Consider the following 24,355-nt stretch of genomic DNA (forward strand, 5'->3'; position numbering starts at 1 on the left):
GGCAGCTCTCTTTTCCTGCCAGTCTTCAGGCTGTTGAGAGAGAAAGGAGCATTTCCATTGCTCTATCCCTCCCCCAAGCTTTCTGTTTAAGTCTCTCTCTGCTGTGAATAATTCCCGTGCCGACCTCAGCTGCAGTTCAGAGTTTTGTTCATCAGCAGCATGAGATGGACATGCTCCTGGACAGCGTCACTGGTTCCCAGAAGGGCTCTGAATAACAGCTGTCAAACTGGTCAGTCTTGTAAATTTAACTATGCTCCTTCCTGGCAGACCTCTAAGCAGCAGCAGAGACATTGAAATCATCCGTCTGCAGACTCAGGAAAATGCCAATGCATCTGTTTATACTCTGTTCACATATGGGAGATTCTCTTCAATCACCATACTAGCTAAAAAAAATTTTTTTTAAACATTTGCTTAGATTTGGCAGAGTTTGCTAGTGTAGAACATTCTCCTTACTCAGGAAGAACTTAGAAGTGAGTGGAGTTTTCAAAACTTGTAGTGGTTATGGACTCCCCTTAATTTCAAATCCTACCAAATATGGAATTATAGTAGAAGTTAAGCAGCAAAAAGCAGCAAATGCTAAACTAAACTAGCAATAAAGATAAATGTAAATATTTTTATTTCTTCATTTTGTGAAATGAGAACTATTCCCAAATTGAGAAGGTTTATAGGAAAGCAAACAGCCAATTTAGCCTTAGTCTGAATTAATTCCTCTGTAAAGAGAACTAGTGGTGCTCTGTTTAGATACTTCTGGCAGTAAAACATCTGAAGTGGCGTAAGTCAGTGTTAGCCTCTCATGTTTAACCTTTGAGACAGACTTTTGAAGAAAGTGTTTAAAAAGATTTAACAAAACAAAAGCCCAACTACAGCTCAACTAAGAATTGAGTTGAATTCCACTTTCTTATATTTGAATGTGGATATATAAGTAATTTGCTAAGACTGTATAGAAAAAGAATTAGTGCTACCATGTTCTCTCTTATCTTATACAAATTCCAGTGTCAATGCAGATGTACTTTTGATTTCCTAGTCACTAAGAAACAGCAATACACTCAGCATCACTTCAGAAAGTGGTGCAGATGGTGACCATAGCTATCAATGCCTCATTCTGCCAAGTAAAATCTCTGAACTAACTGTTCACCAGTGTCAGAAGCATGTTAAAAGATTCATTACTGTAACTACAACAGCCCATGTCTGTGGGCAAAAAAAAGACAGCCTTTGTCTAGGACACTAGTGGAAATACTACTGATTTTTAACAGACAGAGACAGACAATGGCAGCCTATTTTTCAAATAGTTTTTATTCTGTTTACATAACCCCATTTGAGAACTTTTAAAAAAAAAAAAACATTACCAACGTATACTTACAAGCAACACTGCAAACCATTGCAAGTGTTGGGCTGAAGACAAGACTGTTGTTGTTTTTAACTCCGTTACATAAAAAAGGGGTTAAATCAAGGAGTATTCTAGGTTTTGTTTGGAAGAAGAAAAACAAACACAGAATTATATGGATATCATCACAAACAGATATATGAAAAAGTAGGTCAGGTTTTGGGCCAGCCACTCTCAACAGTTTCCCTTTAAACCATCATTTAGTTGGACAATTAAGTTTCCTGGAGTGCTGCCACATGCCTTGTTCTAGTAGCCTAGCTGGCAGTCAAAGAGACTTATATTCTTATGATTTGTACAATGCAGAAGAGAAATTAAGTGAGGCAGCTGAAGCTGAAACAGTTGCCAACCTTCTTCAATCTGTGGAGCAAAGAGAATGTTCAGCAGCCAATTTCAGAAAAGACGTTTATCTCATTATCTGGAAATCAAATGCAACGCATCGGAAAATATTACGCTCAGTTCCCATTGTACACAGGACAACACATCATGTTTGCTAATGGCTATTTGCTTCAAGTGATAAGCATAACATTTTATTAAAAAGAAGTTAAATGCTAAAATGACTTCCCTTTCCTCATCACAAATGTGCACACTATTTTAATAAGCAGCTGTAGAAAATTTGATTGCATACCATGCAAATGCTTGCTCAAATGTCCCTTGTGATTTTTTAATGTTACAGTTATTACTGAGGTTTTTGAACCTCTCAAACATGAGAGCAAATTCTGCAACCCCTACTCATGCTCAATAGCACACCCCTACTCATGCTCAATAGCACTTATTCAAGAGTGCAATCCCATCGAAGTTAAGTCAAAATCTGGTATGAGTCACTGTTATTCTGTGCAAATAAGGGTTAGAGAATCAGGCCCATAGTAGATAACAGCGATGCCAGTGTGAAACTTCACTAAAATCCTGGATGTGTGATAGAGTCTTCTAATAACTGTACATAATGAGTGTGGGAATGCAGTATTCATGAAACTTGCCAGAGCTGGACAGCGCTAGAGATCAAAGTAATTAATTAATTATCCTCATCTAGACTCATTGGAAGTAACAGAAAAGCTGCCTGGTCAAAGTGCTATAAACATGTTCTACAGCGTCTTCTGACCCAAAAGTTACAGAAATGGTTATTGTTGCAAAAATCATTCCATCCCCTACAAAAAATAATTTAAAAAAATGTTTTTAGTTAAATAAGAGAAACCACAGTACTTGTTATTCTAACACAGTAGATTGTGTACATGGTTTGGTGTGTAAGCCCACAATATGGATCTATTTTTGTGGCTTGCAGACTCCCTTTATAAACGTTTAAAAGCAATGGAATTTTATTTCACTATGAAGTTCACACACAAAAGAGAGGCATTTTAACAGTGGCACTGCAACAACATTTTAACAAATGACATAAACAAGATATCTAGTAAAGAAAAAGATTTACATTTTGACCTAAGGTATTATTAAAACAAGAATAAACATAAAAACTGAAACACTGACTGCATCCTTAAGAACTACATCTTGTGTGCAAGTTCAAGATAGTGTACGCTAACAAATGAAGACTAACTCCTTCAGCTTCCTTCACAGGTATGTAGAACCCAAGATGCAACAGAAATGCCATGTTTCTGTTGTTTTGGGGGCAGGAGGACCAGAGTGCTACCAAGTGGAAAGTCCATCTTGGTCCTCTGTAGAGGCAAGCTTTCTATGCAGGAATGCAGTGGGGAAAAGAGGAGCAGCAACTGTGGTTGGAACAGGGGAATGGCAGGCATGTGACCTTATGTAGGGAAGTTGTAGGTCAAGTTTGCTACTCTTTTCCATAGTCAGCAGTAAAAGCTGGAGTGGTTCCACACTAGCTAGTAGATAGGTTGCAACTGCAGGGGGGAGTGGCATTTTTTGAGTATAGTCCTTTGCTAGGGTTGTACATGTTGTTCCAGGATTTGATTCTTTAATAAATAAGACTGAAATCTTGTACAAGTGGCTTGCTAAAAAGCCAGAGTCTCTTGGTAAGAAGGCCTTAGAAAGACCAACAGCCCCCCTTTGTATGCCCCCAATGGTCTAGCACAGTCATCTGATCCATTTTTTACAAGCTCTAATATCATACTTCTAAGAAGTCACGTTCTTCCAAATATGAAGTATGAAACAGTGATGTAAAATATAACCAAATTAACAAATAGTTTGAGGTAGGCAGACAGACAATATATTCTCTCAGACTACTGTATCTCCATATGAGGTAAACTGTCAGAACTTTAGAGATTATGAAGCTGCAGATGTTAGACTCTCTGGAGATAGAAGTCACAACAAAACAAGTTTCTTTGACTGCTTGGATATGGTGTTTAGTTGTGGTTTAAGCAGAGCTTTTCAAAGACACATATCAGGAATTGGGTGCTCAACTCCCACTGAAAGTCAATAGGAGCTGGATTCTCAACTCCATGAGGCCCCCTTGAAATACCCGAGGCTTAGAGCTCAGTCTGATTTCAATGACATCCATTAGATGGTTAGGTAGACATTCGCATTCAGCAGATATCAGCACTTTAAGAAACAGAGAGACCTGAGGGAATAGAAGTCAAAATTGTCTAATCTATAGGAAAAATCTTTAAGGGAAAAAAGTTTGGAGTGGAAAGGAAGGATGATCTTATAGTTAAGGCACTGGTTTAGCAATCAGGAGATCTGGGTTCAGTTCCTGGCTCTTCCACGGACCTCAAGCAAGCCATTTCTCTGTCTCAGCTCTCCATCTGTAAAGTGGCCATAACACATCTGGTTCTCTATCCAGTCTATTTTGTCTTTGGAGCAGGGGCTATTACTAGATGTATAGTATGTACACCATTTAGCACAGTGGGGTCCTGATCTTGTGTATCTGGGTGCTAATGTGATGCAAATAAATAACTGAAAGCTTTCCATTCTGAATTTAAGATTGTCAATATCTGCTGACAGTAGCTGTGTTCCACACCTGCAACTGTTCCATTTCCACCACCACCTTCTAAACACATAACCAGATCTAGCCATGGCTTTTCCTTTCTACTACTCATAGCTCTGCTATTTCAACTCTTTCTCTAGAAATGCTTTTGGATGAAGAGAATGTGCTCCAACAGCATTGCTGCCACTGCTGTAAGCATCTGATTCAGCATCCCAGTGAATACACTTCTCCCCTACTTCATTTCGGGCCCTAGCACGACCACACAACTCATTTTTCCATGTTCAAAATATCCAGCCCAGATAGCTGAAAAGCATGGCAAATTCAAATGAGTTATGGTCACCATGGGCTTAGCAGGGCACTCAAGTGCCACACAACACCCACAAACTATGTTGTGGGGAACCAATGCATTTTCAAGATGGCTAGACAAGTCCCTTACGTGGATAATTGCAAAAATATTCCATACATGTGCAAATTTTAAAGTCCAATCACAAGTTGTTCACTTTGTATTTATGACTAATAACTCACAATAATTATTGACCCTTTTGCAATCATCTGAAAGGTATCTTGCTGAAACTCTTTGGCAAATGTAGAATTCCAGTTCAAATGTCACTAGAAGTGAGAGCATTCAGATCATGCTACCACATAAACCAATATAGCAGCAGGTATTTCCCATTCTGACATTCAATACAGATTATTTTAGTTATTAGTACATTTTTGGGCTCTGATAATTTTGTTCTAAAGGAACAAACAATTCTTGTGCAATTTCACACAGTGTGAGTACAGTATTAAATATCCTTAGAGCAGACAGGGTCCTTGTTAATTTAGCTTCAATAAAAAAAGTCCTAAACCCTGCTTCCTTTTTGTTCCTTTGAGAAAACGGTGAAGCAATTTGCATTTACAGCTTAGTTCCTGTTTCCAAAATACCCCTTTAACTTTTTCTTTTCTCTTTTTATGGTGGATATAAATGGCACCAAATTGTCAAATCACAGCTATTTTCTGTGCTACCTATACAAATAGGTCTGATTTCTGGCAAGCCATAAAACAATTAATGCTGAATTCCTGTAGCCCTTTGATATCCCAGCTTGCCTGGAGGGCTTCAAAGCCATCCTCCAGTACTTGCCTTGGGGCACTGCTAAAAAACTTCAGACAAACAAACAGGGAAGATAAAACGTTCTAATTCCTACACATTCAAACAGAAATAAACCAAAATCTTAACACTCGGGCAATTATGTTTGAAGCAAAAGTAATTTGGCCCTTCTTTTGCTCACAATGCTAAAATCAATACATCATTTTATCCCCCCTGCTCTTGCCTCACCTTAATCAGATAAAAACAGTACAAGTTTGCTTTTATGGAGAAAGTTCTCTGATTTACTAGACCAGCTTACCTTGCTGCAGCTTCACAGGGCTGAACTGTAGACTAGCTGCTTTGATACATAGATATCAACTAGAGTAAATTACTGCTTTTATCCAACTTGTACAAACTTGTTACCGTACGTCATTACCATAAAATAAAAGCTAATTTTAGGACACACAGATAGGAAATAAACACAAAATACAAGAACAGACTACCACCAGAAACTTGAGGGGGAAAAAATTGGAGTCAACCTGAAATATAGTCAATTTCAAAAATTGGGAGTAAAAATGGTTAGGGTAGTCCACCTGCTTCTGTATTTCCGTATCAATTTTTGTGGTTTTGGAAGCACATTTTCCCCACTTAAATATCCTTTTCTTCCCAGTCTATATGAAAGACCAAAGATTCTGTACAAATATAGATACACAGAGAAATACCAAAACTACATACAAAGTCATGTGAAGTGCACAAAGAAAAGATATGGGGGGCGGGAAGAGTTTCGTCCCTCTACTCTTTCAGTCATTGTCCTCTTGGTTATTACTTGTAACAAGAAAGAAACAACCTAAATATCCTCAAGTAAAAATACAGTGAAAAATCAGATGTTGCAGGTATCTACAAGGATCCACATTTTAAATCACTGTGCCATTATCTTCCCAGATTTCTGGTGATCTTTCCCGTTGTTGGAAGACAGTCTACTAGGCTAGATGGACCACTGGTCTGGCCCAGTATGGCCAGTCTTATGTTCTTATCTTATGAAGAAAACAAAGATTACTTTGGCAATATTACCACAGTGTCTGATATGCGCATAATACATTTCAGAGATAGAAGCAGGTAGCCAGCATTTTAATCCTATATAAATACAAAAAATGCTTTTTCCCCCCAAACATCCATGCATTCATGAAAGATACATATTTCAACAAATTGAAGCATAATTATCTACTTCTCCATAGAAGAAAAATCCACCCCATCAATTAAGACAGACATAATCAGAGTAGTATAACCCATGTTAGTTTAAGGATTAAAGAGAAATCCAAAAGCCTTTAAAACCCTGCTAGTTTCCAGCTAATTAAAATACACACACACACACCCATACTCTGGTTCTGTCCCTTTTCCTACCCCAAACTTCTGACAAATTACCTCCTCCACTAGATAAAAAGATGGACATGTGCTATCAATCTATAATCCAATTAAACAGTTTTGTGTTCATATTGTTAATATTCTATTTAACCCAAAATACAAGTTCAAATACTTGTCTGCAATTTCTGTTACTTGAGTGAACAATTCCCCTCCAACAGAAACGCACCCTGAACTGATAATACAGCTGCCAAATAAAGCTAATGCAAACTTCTTAAGATTAATGCCCACATAGCAGAATCCTTAATTTTCTTCTTAAAAATGGGCAAAACCTGGAGATTCATTTTAAGGTTTTCTAAATGTAAGACAAAAAAGGAAACAGTAACATTTAATCCATTCTTCTTCTTTTTTTTTTTTTTAAACTGATTTTATTCTCTTGTGGAACTTTTGAAGTAACTCATCTAAGGATTAGCTAGGCTTTTACATACTTTATCTGGAACCTACTATTCTTGACTTAGTTTGGTAAGAAAAGAGTTGCAAAAAACTAAAATAAATTGTACAGCTGGCTATATAGCAGGAAAGTTTTTTAGTACTCATTGTGCCCTTAATTTGCAATAAATCTTTGTGCTCTCATAGTAGCTTTATGAGTGGAACTGGTTTATCATTGAAATTTAGAGACCAGTTATTTTAGATTTAAAAAAGTTACAGAAAATGACCAAATTTTGTTGTTTGAAAGAAAACAAGCTGCTGAAAAAGTATCTTCAGTGCCTAATTACATGACTGTCTTAAACGCCACTAATTTGCTGCAATGTTTTTCATGCAAGGATACAGATGCCAGTCTTCATTTATAAATAGTATTATTTTCAAACACAGAGAATATGCCAAATATTTTCAGTTGAGTCTGAGTTTAGATTAAATGACTGAAGCCTTGAGGCAAACACACTGATCTAATCACAGCAGGAGATTCCAAAATCACATCTTGTTCAAGCCAAAAAAATTATAGTCTTTTGTTTTTCTAAACTTATTACAATAGGCATGAAAACAATAATATAGTACTAAAATAGCTATGTTTGATATATAGTTTGATTTTAAGATTTTAATAGTGTATTGTGTGTGTACACACACACACGGAAAGATTAAGTTCAAGGAACAAAAACTAATTTAGATTTGAATCAAGGAATCAATGTTGTATCTCAATGGCAAAACAGGCCGTAAAAGGAAGTAACTAAAATCAGACTTAAAAAGACTATTTGTCTAGACATGCAAATTGACAAATTCCCAGATTTAAGCTATTTATAAAAAATAAGCACAAGTTCTGATATAATTTGAAATGAGTAATATCTGAAAAACTACACAATAAACAATTCTGTACTTCTGCATTCCAAGTTTACTTCCGCATATAGATTATGGTATTATAATTCCTGCAGACTTGCAGTTCAAGTATGAAACATGAAAAGAAACACCTATTCCAGCCATTCTCTCTGAAAAACTAGAAATATTATACAAAAATAGTCAAGTTAAACTTTCTTTTGTTATGAACTTGCAGAATCTACAGCAGCGGTTTAACTTTGCCTTTAACTAAAAAATTGAGGAAGCGATCTAATGCAGTACTGTTCCACAAAAAACACATCATTTCTATTTAATTGCTAGCCAATGGAATGGACAACAAAAATAAAATTATTCCACAGCCAGTCTATTTGACAAGCTAATTTTTGTCAAGTATTAACTTTTATTCTCATGTATAGTCTCCAGCGTCATTTACTTTGTTCACAAGAGTCCCATATGTGAAAACCAAATTTTTTCTAGTATGCAATGACCAGACATTCACCAAAAAAGCTTGTCATATAAAATAAAATGTAATGATCACTATATAGATGTTAATGTAAAGTATTGCCATTTATACATCATAGCTACAGCAAGCTAACACAAAAGTGAAGCCAGATCACAATTCACTACTTCTGTAAGTTTTTGTTTGCATCAACACAGAACGCTCCAAGAGCCCTGCTATTCTATACTGTGGGTATATTCTTCCCGTTTTTTAAGAATGTAAATTTGGATTTCTATAAGACTAGTCAACACTTTCAAATTTGGGTGCCTACAGTTCAGCACCCAAATTTGCAAGTTTTTGCCTTTGCTTCTATAGATTTGTTGCTAACAGACCTTAGCGGGAAAACCTTTGCAGGACTCAGACCATAAGTGCAAGTAGAGACCCATTAAGTCACAAGTTTGCTTGTGTAGCTCCAGCTGCTGCATCACATCATCTGGCCCAAACTTTAGTGGACTTACTCCAAGTTTACACTGGCATAAAAGCAGAATCTGCACCATTTTTTAAAATAAAGACTATTCATTTATACTGAAATTTTGCACAGCATTAGTGATAGATAATGAGAGTGACTTAACGTTGTTCCTTGCCCATTAGGAGAAGGGTATTGGATAGGAGTAGGTAGCAGTGGCATGAGGGAAGTTGATTAATTTGTTATCTTTATGTTGTTGGATTACTTGATCTGATCTGGTGTAACCAACAGGTCTGTTTAGTGTCTTTACACAAGACTGTCAAAGGCTATACTTGGGATAAATAAGATGATGTAAAACAGGTTATTCCTTTCAGCATATTCTCTATTATCCCAGTACTGGTAAAATGTGCTTCAGTGCATAGTACTTCCTACTGTGAGTAGTCACAGTAGTAAGTGTTTGTAGGATCAGACTCTGAATTTTCAGAACTGGGGTGAAATCCTGAATCCATTTTGAGTAAGTGGCAGAACTCCCATTGACTTCAGTGGGCCCAGAAATCTCACTCCTGAAGTCTCGCTAAATGTAAAAGGAGTCTGTATGATACTCTAATCATTCTTTTATTTCAATACATGGACAAAGAGAGTAAGCATAAGCTTAACACCCTGCCAAAATGATTCTCTTACACTTTAGCTTCCAAAAATGCTTATAACAAGTTTTAACCTTGCTGGCATTTTATGACATAGGAAAAACAGTGGTGTCCGTCAACTTTAAGAACAGCAGCATTAATTATAGTAGAGTAGTAAACCTTAACATATTAAAGGACAATTCAATACTTTGAATGTATGCTATACTGGGAGGCAGAGGGAATAAAAAAAGCTTGCTGAAAACTCTTTAAAATAATATTGCTTCTTTAATAAAAATAACTAAAACTCAAGAAAGAACAAAAGTTCTTCTGCTTTACAAATGAAAAGTAGTGTTTTCACTCAAAGATACACGCATACTTTCCAGGAATTAAACATTATTACTGGACAAACTGTAAATTGTTTCAAATTCCTATCACTAGTTATTTTGAGATGACCAAAGGCAATCTGTAATTTGTTATGAAGTAAATGACATGGCTGTTACCTAGTGCATTACTTCTGTACTAGCTTCAAGATAGGAATGCAGCTTCAAGTTTTGCCTCCGTTTTTAGTTTTCGAGCACAAAGTGCAACAACCAAGGCCCTTGCAGGACTTCGCTTCCAGGATCTCAGAAATTATTTTAGATTTATGTCTCCACAGCCACTTCTCCCCCTTCCACCACAGATCCTTTGCGGAGAATGGTTCTAAAAGACACATACTGACAAAGATTCCTTCACCTACTGCTCTAGAGCCCCAATCAAGGTGGTGTTCATTGGTGGTGATGAGTCCTCAAGATGTACTAACTTGTAAACAAAATCCCCATGAAATCAGTAGGGAGACAATGCACACAATGGCATCTGGACCCACCCCATATGCAGATTCTCAACAGCAGAGAAGGCCTCTAATTTGAGTGTGCAAAGGGAGAATGTCAATTAGATATGTGAGGGAGAAGAACTATGAAAAATGCTAGACTCCCTTACCTGTGCTACTAGTAACATTTCTCTTAAGCTGAAAGAATTTTTAAACCTAGTTTGCACTTCACTGTTTATCTTTGTATCAGGTTCGGCCTGGATAAGGAAAACAAAGATTTATTAGTTTCCACTTAATTATAGTCACTTTCTAATAAGTTTCACTTTCTGGTTCTCATACAAGCAGGCTTGCCAACACTGGAGGAGCATGTTATTCCTTTAAAAATAAACCACTTTTCCCACTTCATACACAACGTTAAGGAAAACATTTTAGAAATAATTCATAAAAAAGTTTAGTTTTTAGAAGTCTGAGTATGGATGTAATTGATCCGACAGAAGCTCTCTAATGTCTCTGTATTTGATTCAGAGTACTTTCTCTTTTGTACAATTACATACTGCCCAGTACCAACATTCTTAATATTAAATCATTTTGAATCACAGCAGTACATCCTGAAATAAGGTATTAGTACAGGCCAAACAAAGTCATGCACTGAAATTAACAATGCCCTAAGCATGAAGTACAGTGCACAGCAAAGATTATGTAAGAGTTTTAAAGACTTTACAGAAAACAAATACAAAGGGCAACAAGTATGACTGAACTGACATGGGTTTTGTGTACGACAGGTTATTGTTTCATTTACAGTGAGAGCGTTCTGTAAAGAGCCTTATCAAATGTGTCGGTGCAATATCTATTTTTAAATTTGCATCAAACTGGGATAAAACATTTGAAGATAAAACTTTAAAAATCAGGTACAATAATGAATCTCAAAATGACTTCAATGAGTTATCTGCATGTTTCTAAAAATAAATTACTTCATATTCCTAAAACACAACTCTGTGGAGGACGAGCGCTTAAAGGAGGCCTCTCTTTTCTGGAGTAGTGAACATTTTCTCTAAATTTTAAGCTTGCCCTGTTTCCCATGCACTATATGAAAACACCGTATTTGCTGGCCACCAGCCTACAGAGTCAAATTGGTTAGGAAGAAAAACTATTTCAAGATTATTCTTTTGGATCATTTGCCCTCCTGAGTTAGTATAGGAGAGCTAAAGCAAGGTCTCCCCACAAGCATATAAAGAAGATTTGAATTTCCTTTACAAGTCTACAAATGCAGACCACCTTGTCTTTCAGCCCTTGTTTCACAGAAGACACACTATGCTCCTACAACAACTGCTCAAAACAAGAGCATAATGGATAACTAACTCACTGACTGAACTGAGATTTTTGTGTCAGCCCTTGTATTAGCACAGGGGTAGGCAACCTATGGCACGGGTGCCGAAGGCGGCACACGAGCTGATTTTCAGTGGCACTCACACTGCCCAGGTCCTGACCACCAGTCTAGGGGGCTCTGCATTTTAATCTAAATTTTAAATGAAGCTTCTTAAACATTTAAAAAAAAACTTATTTACTTTACATACAACAATAGTTTAGTTATATATTATAGACTTACAGAAAGAGACCTTCTAAAAACATTAACATGTATTACTGGCACACGGAACCTTAAATTAAAGTGAATAAATGAAAACTCGGCACACCACTTCCAAAAGGTTGCCGACCCCTGTATTAGCAGATTCAAACAGTGCATTTAGGCTTAATACAAGCTGTTCAGTATCTCAACAATGAATGGCAATATCTATCTGCTACCAAGTAAAGATTTTTTTTGTTCAGTTTTGCACTTCTTGCATGCAATAAAACTGGTGTTTTCTCCCTTGTGTGTCTACCCTCATAATAATTTGAAAAATCAACACACTTGTCTTACTGTTCTATCCTTATAAGTTTGAGGCTATACAAAAATTCACACTAAAGTTATGCTTGCTTGTATAAAATTATAGAGTAAGGAAAATAAGTCAATTCATATGCTTCAATGGAACAAAATAGTTTTCATTAGATACAAGGCAATCACTTACCTGAAACTGTGGAAGTTAAAGATATTTAGGGCCACAGCATACTATTGATTTTAAAACAGAACACTTCCACCAACCACCCAGATTTTACTAGGAAATTTGAAGAAACATATCTTAACTCCTTAGTGGAATCAGTGGGGAGCTCTGTTTAAGATCAATAGTAAGATGCAGTTCTTTGTTGGCAAGTAGCGGAAATAGTTAAGCATTAACACTATATGGTGGAATGACATCATACTACAAACATTACTGCAATTTCTAATTGGTAGTAAACAGAATCCCATTGCCTAACACATTAAAAAAATACATCATCAAATGAGGGTAAATGATTTTTTGGCAAGGTACTGAAGACACTTTTATATCAAATCAATCTATACTCAGAATTTTCGATACTCTAAAACTTACATGCCTTTTGAAACTAGCGTACTATATCCTCAAGCCTTTATGACACATACAGAACTATGTGACTGAAATATGACAAAACTTGTCAAACAGATGGCCACATACAGCTAGAAGTAATCATATAAATCACATTTCCATACTCTCCTTTTCCCTTCTTTGGTCACAGTGCATAGAACAGCAAAACACAGCCTCAATTACAACATCAATACATTAGGAAATGGTTTTACAATATATACACAACAAGAACCGAATTAATGTTTTACAAAACCAGAAGCACACTTTTTTTTAAATGCAGTCAGCACGTAAAATGCCAAGACTTAAAAAAAACCTATATACATTATATTTTCATTTCTCTGTGTTTTACATACTGCTGAATTATTAGAGAGGACAGAAAAAATGCTTGAACAGAAATTAAACATAAATACACCCTATCAACTGAAACATATAAACATTCAACTAACTTCTTTAAATTACTTATAAAATGCGTGTAGCCAGAACTTAGCATCTCACTAATACATTTTGGATTCACGCTTCGCATGCAAGTATGTGTTTTCTCCATCCACTCAGCCATCCCCAAGACATTTTATTTTGTGATAGAAATTGATCAATTTCTTTCTTGTTGTAAGTACAAGTTAAACTTCTATAAGACTTTGCCCATGAATTCCACTAAGATGAGCGAGAGCGCACTGTTTATTCCAACAGCATCCCAGCACCTGAAAATAAAATCTTATTGCACAACATTGTGCCAGTGAACTGATTATCCAAGTCCCAAATAATACCACTGACCAATATTTAAAAACTGAAATGGACTGATGCAGAGAAAAGAAACTAAATAGCCACACAAGACATTATTCTGAGTGCAGGCTACCTACTTATAGCCTGCATTAGTCAACTTGTGCATTCTGAGATTTCTTTTGCATCTAGTAATTTTTCCTGAGGCAATAAAAAAAAAAAAAAACCAAGCCAAAAAAACCCCCTCACCACTAATCATATAATCAATCCACTTGCATGAACACTAAAGAATTTCACTCTAAGGATTTTTAGAATTCTGATAAAGTGTTTTCATAAGTTTAAAGAAGTCACTCTCATGTGTAATGAACTGAAGTATTTGTACCCCTTTAAAGCAAATGAGGTGCAGTATGCCCATTGTCCCATATGTCATACTACCTTAAGTTTGTTTCATTTTCCCTCCTGTTATCACCAGAATATTTACGTATCTAGTATAAGCCCAACCAGCTCTTTCAAAAGTTACAAGTTTTTGTTTGTTTTTTTCCCAAGACTGGAAATATTGCATTCACATTGAAATGCTACTCGGCAGGTACAGCGCATTTCCATTGAGATTAGTTGGTATGAAATGGATAAGCTAATGACATACCAAGATCTCCCCAAAACTTTCATATGATACATGCTTTTATGTTCAGCCAACATTTTTTAAAATGTCAGTTGAATATCTAGATTGAATTTGGATTTATCACCAGCAATTTTGACTGGGATCAGATTAACTGCGTAGCAGAAATACGCCATATCCTGGTGTCCAATCTCTTTGAATAAACATCTAATCTCAATGGAACATTCTATGTGGAGAAAAAAAAAACATAGCACTAGGAAATCATGCCAAAAACCTCACACAAGCCACACTCCACAGTACTACTACCAGAACTTAATCTTTAATATGACTTGCATTGAGGTACTGCAGACAAAACTGAGACACCGTAAGAAAATCTAAGAACAAGGAGCACATTTCAGTCTTGTCTTTAAGTTTCTTTATTTCAGTTCACGTTCCACAGTTAATATACCTTTAACGTAAATCTGTCGTCACAGAGCCAGTTTGTTGCCATCAAAAGGCACCAATTATTTCTGCCGGAGGAAACTTCTATGTTATCTGACACATAGAATACTACGTTCTGATCAGGTATAGTTTATTGATTGCTGTTCCACTTCAATTTGCACCAATAGCACAGAAATACACTGTTCAATCCTGCAGTTAAAAGCTTAATGGACTGTGTACTTAAGCAAAACTTGGACATTGCTGTGGAATATGAAAACTTAGCCTGAAGTGGCAATGCCAAAAAATTGAAAATGGCTCTTAAAAAATGGTTTTCTGATGTGGATTTATATATACTGTAAAAGAAGAAGATGCAGTTATAATTCACTATAAGCATGAGACATGAAGTTTCAATATGGTGAATTTAATGCAGTTTCTAAGAAACTCCACTATAATTTCTAAAAAATGATGCCATCTAACGTATTGAAAGAGTGTATAAGATGACAATTTTAGACAGTTTTGTACTCAACGTTATACAGCTACGTCAGGAAAGTGGAAGTGTGTTAATGATTTTTAACCTCAAAATATTCTGGATAACAAACTGAATTGCCCTCTTGACACTACAGCTGGTCCTTTCAGACTATAGTTGAAATCCTTTGGTGGCCAATTCTGCTGCCGATGCTGTAACTATTCTGCTGATAAAAGGATAATATTTGCTCTGAGGACCACAGGTCTCATATTTTACCAGCACCACTTTTAGAAGAAGAACAAGGCAGAAAGAAATCTCCCCTTCAAAAATTACAAAAACCTCCAACATATTTGATGGGTTCAGTTCAATTATAAGGTGAAAAGATGCAGGCACAATTCACTAGTCCAAGTAGAAGACGTCCTGCTACATACTGAAGAAACAAGTGGTCAAATCTCTATTGGTATTAGAGCAGGTAATACACAAGGTAAATAGAAGCCGGACTCTAGATACTAGTACAGCAAATAAGGTTTCCTAGGCCCCACTCAAGTCACTAAGAACTTGCTCCTTTATGTCAACAGGTGTTCTGCCACTAATTTTAAAAGGAAGAGGAGCAGCCTCTGATTTTTTTAATCCCCAGAAGGTAAAAATAATAAAAATAAAAGAGATTGGTGGGATGGAGATGACACCATGCCTCTAACTTTCAAGTTAGAACATTTCTAGACAGAACATGTCACGTAGCAGCCAAATTCCGTAGGACAGTCTTACTCTGTGTTGGAGCCAATACATGCACATAACCGGCCCATGTAGCAAGTAGAAGGTGGAAAGAGACCCAAATCACTCATAGCATAAGTTACATGAGCCACCTTACACACACACAAACATACAGAGCTAGTAACAAGAACAAATTTCTACATTTTCAACAGCATTGCTTTAGTTCACTAAGTTGTTTTATTGATGGTTTTTCTATTTTATACATATTTATCGTGAATGTTTTACAATACAGCAGTTAAGGGAATACTGTCAAGCCTTTTTAAAAGGTCCAAACTTCGGTCATTAAAGAGTGTTACAAAATGTAATATCAGATGTGCTTTGTTTAAAGATTATATTAAAACATAACTGGTTACATTGTCATTTTAAACATTCCCTTTGACTGCAACATAAATATTGCTTGAGACAGCATATAAAGTGTAGTCTACACATTGAAATTGCACTGAATTGATCATGTAAATTTAGAAACTGATTTAGTTAAACCAATGCAATTTCTGTGAGCAAAGGAATCCAACAGCAAGAAAGTGACACTAAACCAATCTATTTCCCATGTGCATACTAGATGAATGGCAAAGAGCAAGCAACAAGAACAATGACAACTGATATTTAAATTTAAAAAAAAAAAGTCTTAGTTTTACTAATCCAAAGTAGTATTAGTAACACAGGTAAGAGATACTTATAATTTTTTTTTTTTGAAGTGTGATGATCAACTGGTCATTTAGACTTACCCAAAAACATACTGCCTCCAGGGGTTTCTTGTTCAGCTCACACATGAAGTGAGGGACAAATCTAATGTAATTTGGGACAGAAAATCTACAGCTATGTTATTGAACACTGAAGGTTTAGGGCCAGGCTGGATTTCAGTTGTGCAGCATGTGTCATCACATACCATGACTTGTTAGAATTGGAGTCAGCTACTATGTTTGTGCAGACATGCACAACAGCCAGTTCCATAATCAACACCCAGCATGCCCCATATCTCAAAGATTAGTCCTTAGTCCTACATTTTGAATTCTGATTCTGAAAGAATCTTACTTCACTAGGGGTCAAATACTGTAGTCTTTACTGAGGCAAAACCCCCTTTCTAATCAATCGGAGTTTTGCCCAAGTATGAAATAAGGACTATAGAACTGAGTCCTGCAAGGAAGAAGAAACACAATCAGAACATAAAACTCCCTTGTGATCAGTCACAGTGACTCTTTTAAGGTGACTGTTCATTTCAACAGCTGCTTATCTGGGCTGGGGAACTACAACAGGAAAAAACATGGCATAAAATGGAAGGAAAGCTTCCACTACAATGGAACCCTTTATCTGTTCAAGAACTCATGTTAATTAAGTATATTTTATAATGCTGTGGTTAAAGTATACAATCAGACAAAGTTTTACACAAAACTAATTGATACCTTGACATAATCAAGCAAAGCTGGGAAAACATAAATGTTCTAGATGGATTATTTAGAATGTACCACACTGCTTACATGTTAAAACAAATATGGGCATTAAGTTCACCACACTTTTAAGCAGATCTGCCCTATATGTAGACAACCACCTTTTTCAATCACGTTCCTATCATTAATATTTTTATATATTTTAAGTAATGTTGCTTTATTCTTTCCATACATAGCAAAGTGAACAACTATCTTTTACAACATGAAATATTCCAGTGTGCAAGAAGCCTTATACTCAATCTCTCTCCCTCAACCAAAAGGAAGAAAAAAATCAGCTGGTATACTTTATCTCAGGCAAAAACAAAACCACACCGCTAGTTAATAAAAAATCCTAGCTGTAAGATAAAAGTTAATTGCCAGAAATATAATGGATTTCTGTTACAATGGAGCTGTGCCTCCCAATTGCCACTAACATACGGGACCATTAGATTCATGCTACTAATGCATTGTTTTTAAACTGTACTTTTATAAAACTCAGCTGAAGCACTCAATACATCTTTTCTCTTCTCCAAGAGAAGTACAGCAAGCCAACAGTAGAAAAATTACCAACAATGTAGTGAACCAACATGCAACATTTCATAAATCATTTGGTGTAATAGAAATAAAGCTACCTAATATGATCAGAGGATCAACAGCTTGTCCTTTGTAGATAATTCTGGTATTTATATAGCAACAGGAAACTTGACAAGATTCAATTCCACTGACATTCTTTTAAATATTGTGCCTCCACATTAACAAGCATCTTCTCATTTATCTGAAGAAAGAAGTGTTGTCTGTTTTGTAATTAATCAATGAGTTCTGCACATTACATGGTAGCGCCAAATTATTTCAAAAGACAGGCTTCTGGGGTCTTGAAGTATAAATAATCCAAGAACTAATAATTGTATTGATTTGCATTATTACATGATTTATATTGAAGTAATAATACCACTAATTTAAAAGCCTCTTTCGTGCAAACTGTATCCCAAAACACAAAGTCTGGACTTAGTCTACCCTCCTTAATGACACAAGTAGTTCCATTGCTTTCAATGGGACTACTCATGTGAGTAAAGGGGTCACATCAGGCCATTAAACAGAAAGCAGTATAGAGAGAAAGTCACTGAAAGCCACAGCCTAATACATGGTACAATCAATAAATTATTCAATCATAACGCCAATAACAGGAAGAAAAGTTACTGCCAATTTAGGTTTTAAGGGGAGATTTGATTAAAAACGGTGAGGGCATGCCTTTTGAGGTGGAGAGGGGTAGATGTTGTAGATGGCAGCAACTATTGGAACGCCAGTCTCACCCCAACAGCAGAGTGTGTGAAAGGACAGCAAGGAGGTCAGTGCTAAAAGAGTGGAAATTGAAAGAAAGATTGATAAGGCAAACTGGAGTAACCCCATTAAATGTTTAAAACAAAAAAAACCAAAACTACACTATGCTCATAGCTAGATCATCACATTAATTAAACCAGTGTAACTTTGGGGTACACACATCCCTCTATTTGTACATGCAGCTCCCATTAAAAGAATGTAGGTTATGTACATACAACCTGGACACACCTTCATTTTTATAAGTTGCCCAACCCTTACTAGTTATAATATCACCAATGAAGTCAAAGTGTCAAAAGGCAATATGCAGTAATAGAGCTGTACACAGAGCTTTGATAGTTTATCTGTTATAAGATATTCATGTAAACATACCCTCATCGGTAGAGCGACTTCTAGTTTCAGAAAAGAGTTCTCTTTACAAAGATATTCCTTTTTAGTGCTCCAAGTTAAACTGCAATAAGTAAACGTGACCTAGTAGTAGCAACACATTACAAACCAAATGAAACCTATGATAGCATGTCCAATTATTTTTTTCAAAATGATGTGACAGCTCTGCAAATAGTCTTAATGAGTTTAACTTTTGCTACTAGCTACTATCGTTCCTATTAAAGCAGCTGTTTTCAGCATCATTCCATGGAAGCAAATATACTAATATCAAGTATCAGAAACTAAGGAATAATGTTATAACAACAAGCCAAAGTAATGACATGTGGCTTTGATTTGTGCTGTACACCTACTTCCCTCCTCCTAATCCCAAGACTTCATTTGTCTGACAAGCTAGCAAATGTTTCTGTATGATAAATTATCTTTAGGCTTGGAACAATTAGGAGTTTTATCCATAAATATTGATAAACATCATTTCACTACAAACACAGTCAACTAAATATTTTTTCCATCTTTTTTTGCTTTACAATATAGTTTGATTTAAGGATATTTATGTTGATAGTTTGAAATGCAGCGTTGACTGTGTGTTTTAATTGTCATAAGGCCTTAACTTTTTGAATCTCAGCATCTAGTGTCCGATTCCCCCAAAATTCTGCACCACTGCGAATATTTAAAAATTCTTGATTGATTTAAATTAACAAAACATCAGTTATATCCATTAAAAATTATACAAAAGAAAAAAAATCTGCCAAGTTTTTACACAAAATAATCAATAAAAGATTGCAACTTTAAAGACAGCGATAGAGAAAGTACCTGACATCTGATTGGAAGCAAAAGCATTACAACATATTTTAGATATCATAGTAAAGACCACCTGTGGTTAAATCAAACTATAAATATATAAGATCAAAAAGTCAGAACAACTTTTTGCAAAAATTAATGTAATACTTTTCCATCCACTAAATCACAAGGGACACATAAAACAAAAACTCTTTTCTAAGGTTTTTACTAGAGTAAATGTTGGGTAGCACAAACAAAGTATTCTTAATAGCCTGACACTAATCTCCAAACTCCGACTTATAAGATCTGAAATGGCTAGGAGATTTTTGATGTGTCAAAATGAATCCCAGAAGTGAGAGATGTTCAGCATAGACTGAATTACAACTAACTGTTCCCAATAAACAGAATGGTCTCTCACAATCTGAATCATGTGTAATTACAATATGACAAGTCCTCTCCCGGGCTATGTAAGCTGGCATTTTTCCCAGCACTTGTCACATCATGACAAACACTTACAAATAAAAACCCAAAATAAACACTTTAAAACAATGGTTTTAGTAGCTGCATAACGTAACTCTGCAGCCCAGTATACTCAACAAAACAACTATACATCTTCCACTTGCAAAGTCCTAAAAATATATTACAGTTAAACTAACTCTGTACCACACCTAACAACAATCCCTAGGTCTGGGCTACAGAGTAACGTTCCCTCAGGCTGGACAGAAAGTTATTAGCATGGGGAATAAAGGCAGAATGTTTCACAAAACACCACTATAGCGTAGATATATTTCTAAGATATGAAAAGCACTTTCTACCATTGATTTCAGTATAACAATCTGTTCGAAGTATGCAGACAAAGTGACCTAAACTGTTTCGACTCCCTAGACAGCTCTCACTCCTTCACCAAGTTTCTTATGCAAATTAATATTTCTTTAAACAAATTGCCTTTTTGTGCACATCAGTTAGTAATAAATGCAAAAAGAAGATGGGAAACTGCAAGAAAATCCATGTTCTTATACGGAATTATTTTGCTGACAGTATAGCATAGATGTATGGGGAAAAAATCACTGAAAATTGTATTATGCAGAGTCTCCTGTACAATAGTTAGGACCTGACAGTGCACTGCATGACTGTTTTAGGGATGTGAATATAAATTAGATTGAATGATGGATGAAAGGGAACTGTTAGTTTGCACCTAGGAAGAGAATCATAGCAATCTAAATACTATTTCGTACCGACTTCCAATCCTACAAACTCAGTGTAAAAAGAAGAAATTCATAACTTGAAGTGTGATAAGTGAAAAGCATTAACACAAGTATACATGTTAACAAGAGCTTTGCTACCTCTAAACTCGACACTGATTGCTTCCTCTCTTTATTCACTCTCTGTATGTTCAATAATTCCCAAATAGCTCTAAGCAGAATGGATTTATTATGATGTTGTTCTAAGGAACTGCAGGAGTTCTAGATGCCAATAAAGATTACAGATCAAACGGGAGATAACTACTAACCATTGTGTCTACTTAGATAAATAAACCTGCACACAAAGCACCTTATTATATTTGTACTGTTACCTCCACTAATCCAACTAAAACAATCTGACAGCAGCTTTGAGAGCAAAAGAATCAAAACTGAAAAAACAAAAGATTTTAAAATCTCCATTAACAAAAATCAAGTAGTACCACTCCCTTAAAAAAAAAAGTCCTATAATATTTAAAAATTAAGAAAGGTGGGATGGTAATGATTATGCAAACTCTGTAACTAAACAAAACCCCAAAAGGTGGCATAACTAGTAAAAACAGAAATCCATACTAAGAAGTCATATCCATATCAAAATTCACCAGCAAGAAATACAGATACTTTCCTCCAATCCATGTACTTACTACACTAAAGAGAAATGTAGATTTAGAAACAGTATGCAACATATAGCACAAAATATATCACTCTATACTATCGATATACTGGGTAGGGAATGAGAGATTCTGAAACCATTCAAAAGTAAAACAAGGCATGAGGATGCTGTCGAAGACAAGACCTCAAGCAAGCTTTGCCCAATACGCAGTCACAGGCGGCAGAGATTAAAGATGATTGCGGCAGCAACTCAGAGTCATTGCAAGACAAGAGGGAAAGGCAGAAATAAATCACTGGGATAAAATAGTGCCCAGATGCCAATCCCTTGACTGTGAGAGAGAGCACAAATGCTGCTTTTGTTTCCCCACCTGAACACGCAACAAATGCATCAGCTGCTTAACTCCCAGCTCAACCAGAGGGATTAGGGAGTTCTCGTTTCGGGAAAGAAAAATACAGTACACCTGATGGTCCTTTGCATGCAACGATTTCTGAGACGCCAGGAGCCCGGCTGTAGTTCTTTGCAGCAGCAGTCGCCGCCTGCCAGCGCTCAGAGCATACATGTAAAGCAAGACTTGAAAGGCGAGTGTTTCTCTCTCCCCTTACGCAAACACATTAAATCCATATTTATCAAGCCACTTTTGTATTCGAGCCCTACCTCTTTTTGGCCTAGGGAAGCTTTCATGCAAGTGAAAGACGACTTTCTCCACAAAGTGCTGAATGTTACTGTGCTCGGGTCCTCTAACAAACACCATCCAGTCGTGGGTAAACCCCTCCACGGTGGGTTTCTTCCTAACCTGAGCTCGGTGCCCCAGCTCCAGTTTCACCTGAACAGCACACTGGAGAGAGAGAGAAGGGTAACAATGAGCAGGAAGGCGAAGGATCACACTCAGCTTTAGGGGAGCACGAATAAGAAAATACACAAAGAAACTAGCCACAGCACAAGGGGGTGGGGGAGGGAAGCCACCCCAGACACTTAAACGTGCATTCACACCACAGGAAAGACGAAGCAGCGATCGGCTCGGGTTGTAACGGAATGCAGCCTCAAAGAAAGCAGACAGAACCCCAACACAAATACAATGGACACACATGAACACGCGCAAGGGCAGTATTTCCAAGGCAAAGAAAACGGGGGGGCGTGGGGGGCATAATGCTTTATAATAGAAAAAAGTCTCATTTGGAGGTGGATTGCTCCTGAAATTGCATATCCGTAGCAAGGAACTAAACTCCAAGGCATTTAAATTCAGATCGCATGGGCATCAAATAAAAAGAATAAGTCAAGATGCGCAAGGGGAACGGCAGGGGGGAGGAGGGAAAGAGATCAAACAAAAAAAACAACCCTCCCCATGCGTGAATAAAAACGCCAGCGGCTGCCAGTGCGATAGTCCAGGGGTTCGAGGGGAGAGGCACGCTAACAGCTGGTTTTGCACACACACATGCATGCATGCATAAAGGTAAAGTTACTGGGGTGCCGCTGGCTGTCAGAGCCACGCCGGAGAGAACGCACCATCCTAAGCGGCGCCTCCTGCGCTGAGTCCCCTGTACTGTACTCACTGCTCCCCTGGCTGCTGCGGCTGCAGAAATATGGCTGGGTTATTATTCGCCTCCACCGTCTCTCTCCCTCTCTCTCTAGATGTGTGTGTGTGCTTCATGCAATTGCAAAGAGAGGAGGGGAGGGAGGGAGAGTGAGCGAGAGGAAAAAGCCACACACTTAAAAAAAAATCCCCAACACACCAACCTTTCTCTAATTGGAAGCACTAAACGGTGTCTGGGCAGCGCAGGGTGGAGGAGGAGGAGGAGAGGAAAGGGAGGGGAGAGAGGGGGAATGTATGTACTTACCGAAGTGGCCATGCCTGGGGGCCCTGGGGTTTGCTGGGGTATGTACTTTTGTCCCCCACCCCACCCCCTTAGCTCTAATTCATGAAGAAGCTGCTGTGATTGAGAGTGCGCACAGGAGAGGAGGGTAGATGGCGGACATTCTCTTTCTTTCTTTTTCCCCCTGTCTCTCTCTCTCTCTCTTATTAAACTGAGCCCCCAGCAGCAGCTCCAGCGGCTGGGGCTGAGATACTAGAGCATGCGCCCTGCACCTCAAGCCTGACACTGAGACAGACATAACACTGTGCAATAGAGGGAGGGAGGGAGAGTGTGGAGAGAGAGGTAGAAAGAGCCAATCAAACACAGTAACTAAATCACTAACCCCTCCGGCCGGCCGCCCTCACAGTCAGATCATTGCCATCACAACCCAAATGCATTACTTAAAGTAACAGGTTACTGAGGGGAAGGAGGAGGGGTGAATCCACCACCCAACCCCGAGTAAACGACTCAGGTCTGACAATAAAAACCGGATTAAAACTGCTGGAATGTAACCAATGTCTAGAACCTTAGCCCCCAGCAGTAAAGCAGGGGATGAGGAGGGGGCACTGCGCGACGGAGGGGAGCTGCTTGAGTTTGTCTGGGAATTTTAGAGGGGTCCTTTTTCCAAGGAGAGAGAAGAAAGAGGAAATTAAGAAAACCCAAACCTTAACTTTTGTAAAGTATTTTTCAAATGAACACAAAAGACGGCATAAAATAACTTGCAATGGCATTTACAAAGCTTGTGTGGAGACACAATGAATGAAGGAGGGTTAAAAATGATGAGTGACTTTTGTTAAGTATCTCAATGAAACACGCAGTTAACTGGAAGGAGTCTTTCAAAAAGAGTGATCCTTAGGACTGAGTAAGGATTTATCTGCAGCAGTTACTTAAACGTGTTTCCTAAGT

The 24,355-nt window shown here is 37.2% G+C and overlaps 1 protein-coding gene across 4 annotated transcripts in view; it reads right to left on the reverse strand.

Annotated features, from left to right (window-relative positions):
* MLLT3 (MLLT3 super elongation complex subunit) overlaps positions 1 to 23,625 on the reverse strand; it is a 223,675-nt gene extending 200,050 nt beyond the window's left edge. For 2 of the 4 annotated variants that reach the window (XM_030567652.1, XM_030567655.1), the window contains exon 1: positions 22,254 to 22,822. In XM_030567652.1, coding sequence (XP_030423512.1) covers positions 22,254 to 22,686 — 433 coding nt within the window. In that variant the 5' untranslated portion in view covers positions 22,687 to 22,822. Of the gene's footprint in view, positions 1 to 22,253; positions 22,823 to 23,102; positions 23,236 to 23,434 lie in introns of those variants that run through there. The other 2 variants (XM_030567654.1, XM_030567653.1) reach the window with 2 other exon arrangements.
* Between the last annotated feature and the right edge of the window lie 730 nt (positions 23,626 to 24,355).

This window comes from Gopherus evgoodei, chromosome 6 (genome assembly GCF_007399415.2).
Source record: "Gopherus evgoodei ecotype Sinaloan lineage chromosome 6, rGopEvg1_v1.p, whole genome shotgun sequence".
In the NCBI taxonomy this organism is placed as follows: Eukaryota; Metazoa; Chordata; order Testudines; family Testudinidae; genus Gopherus; species Gopherus evgoodei.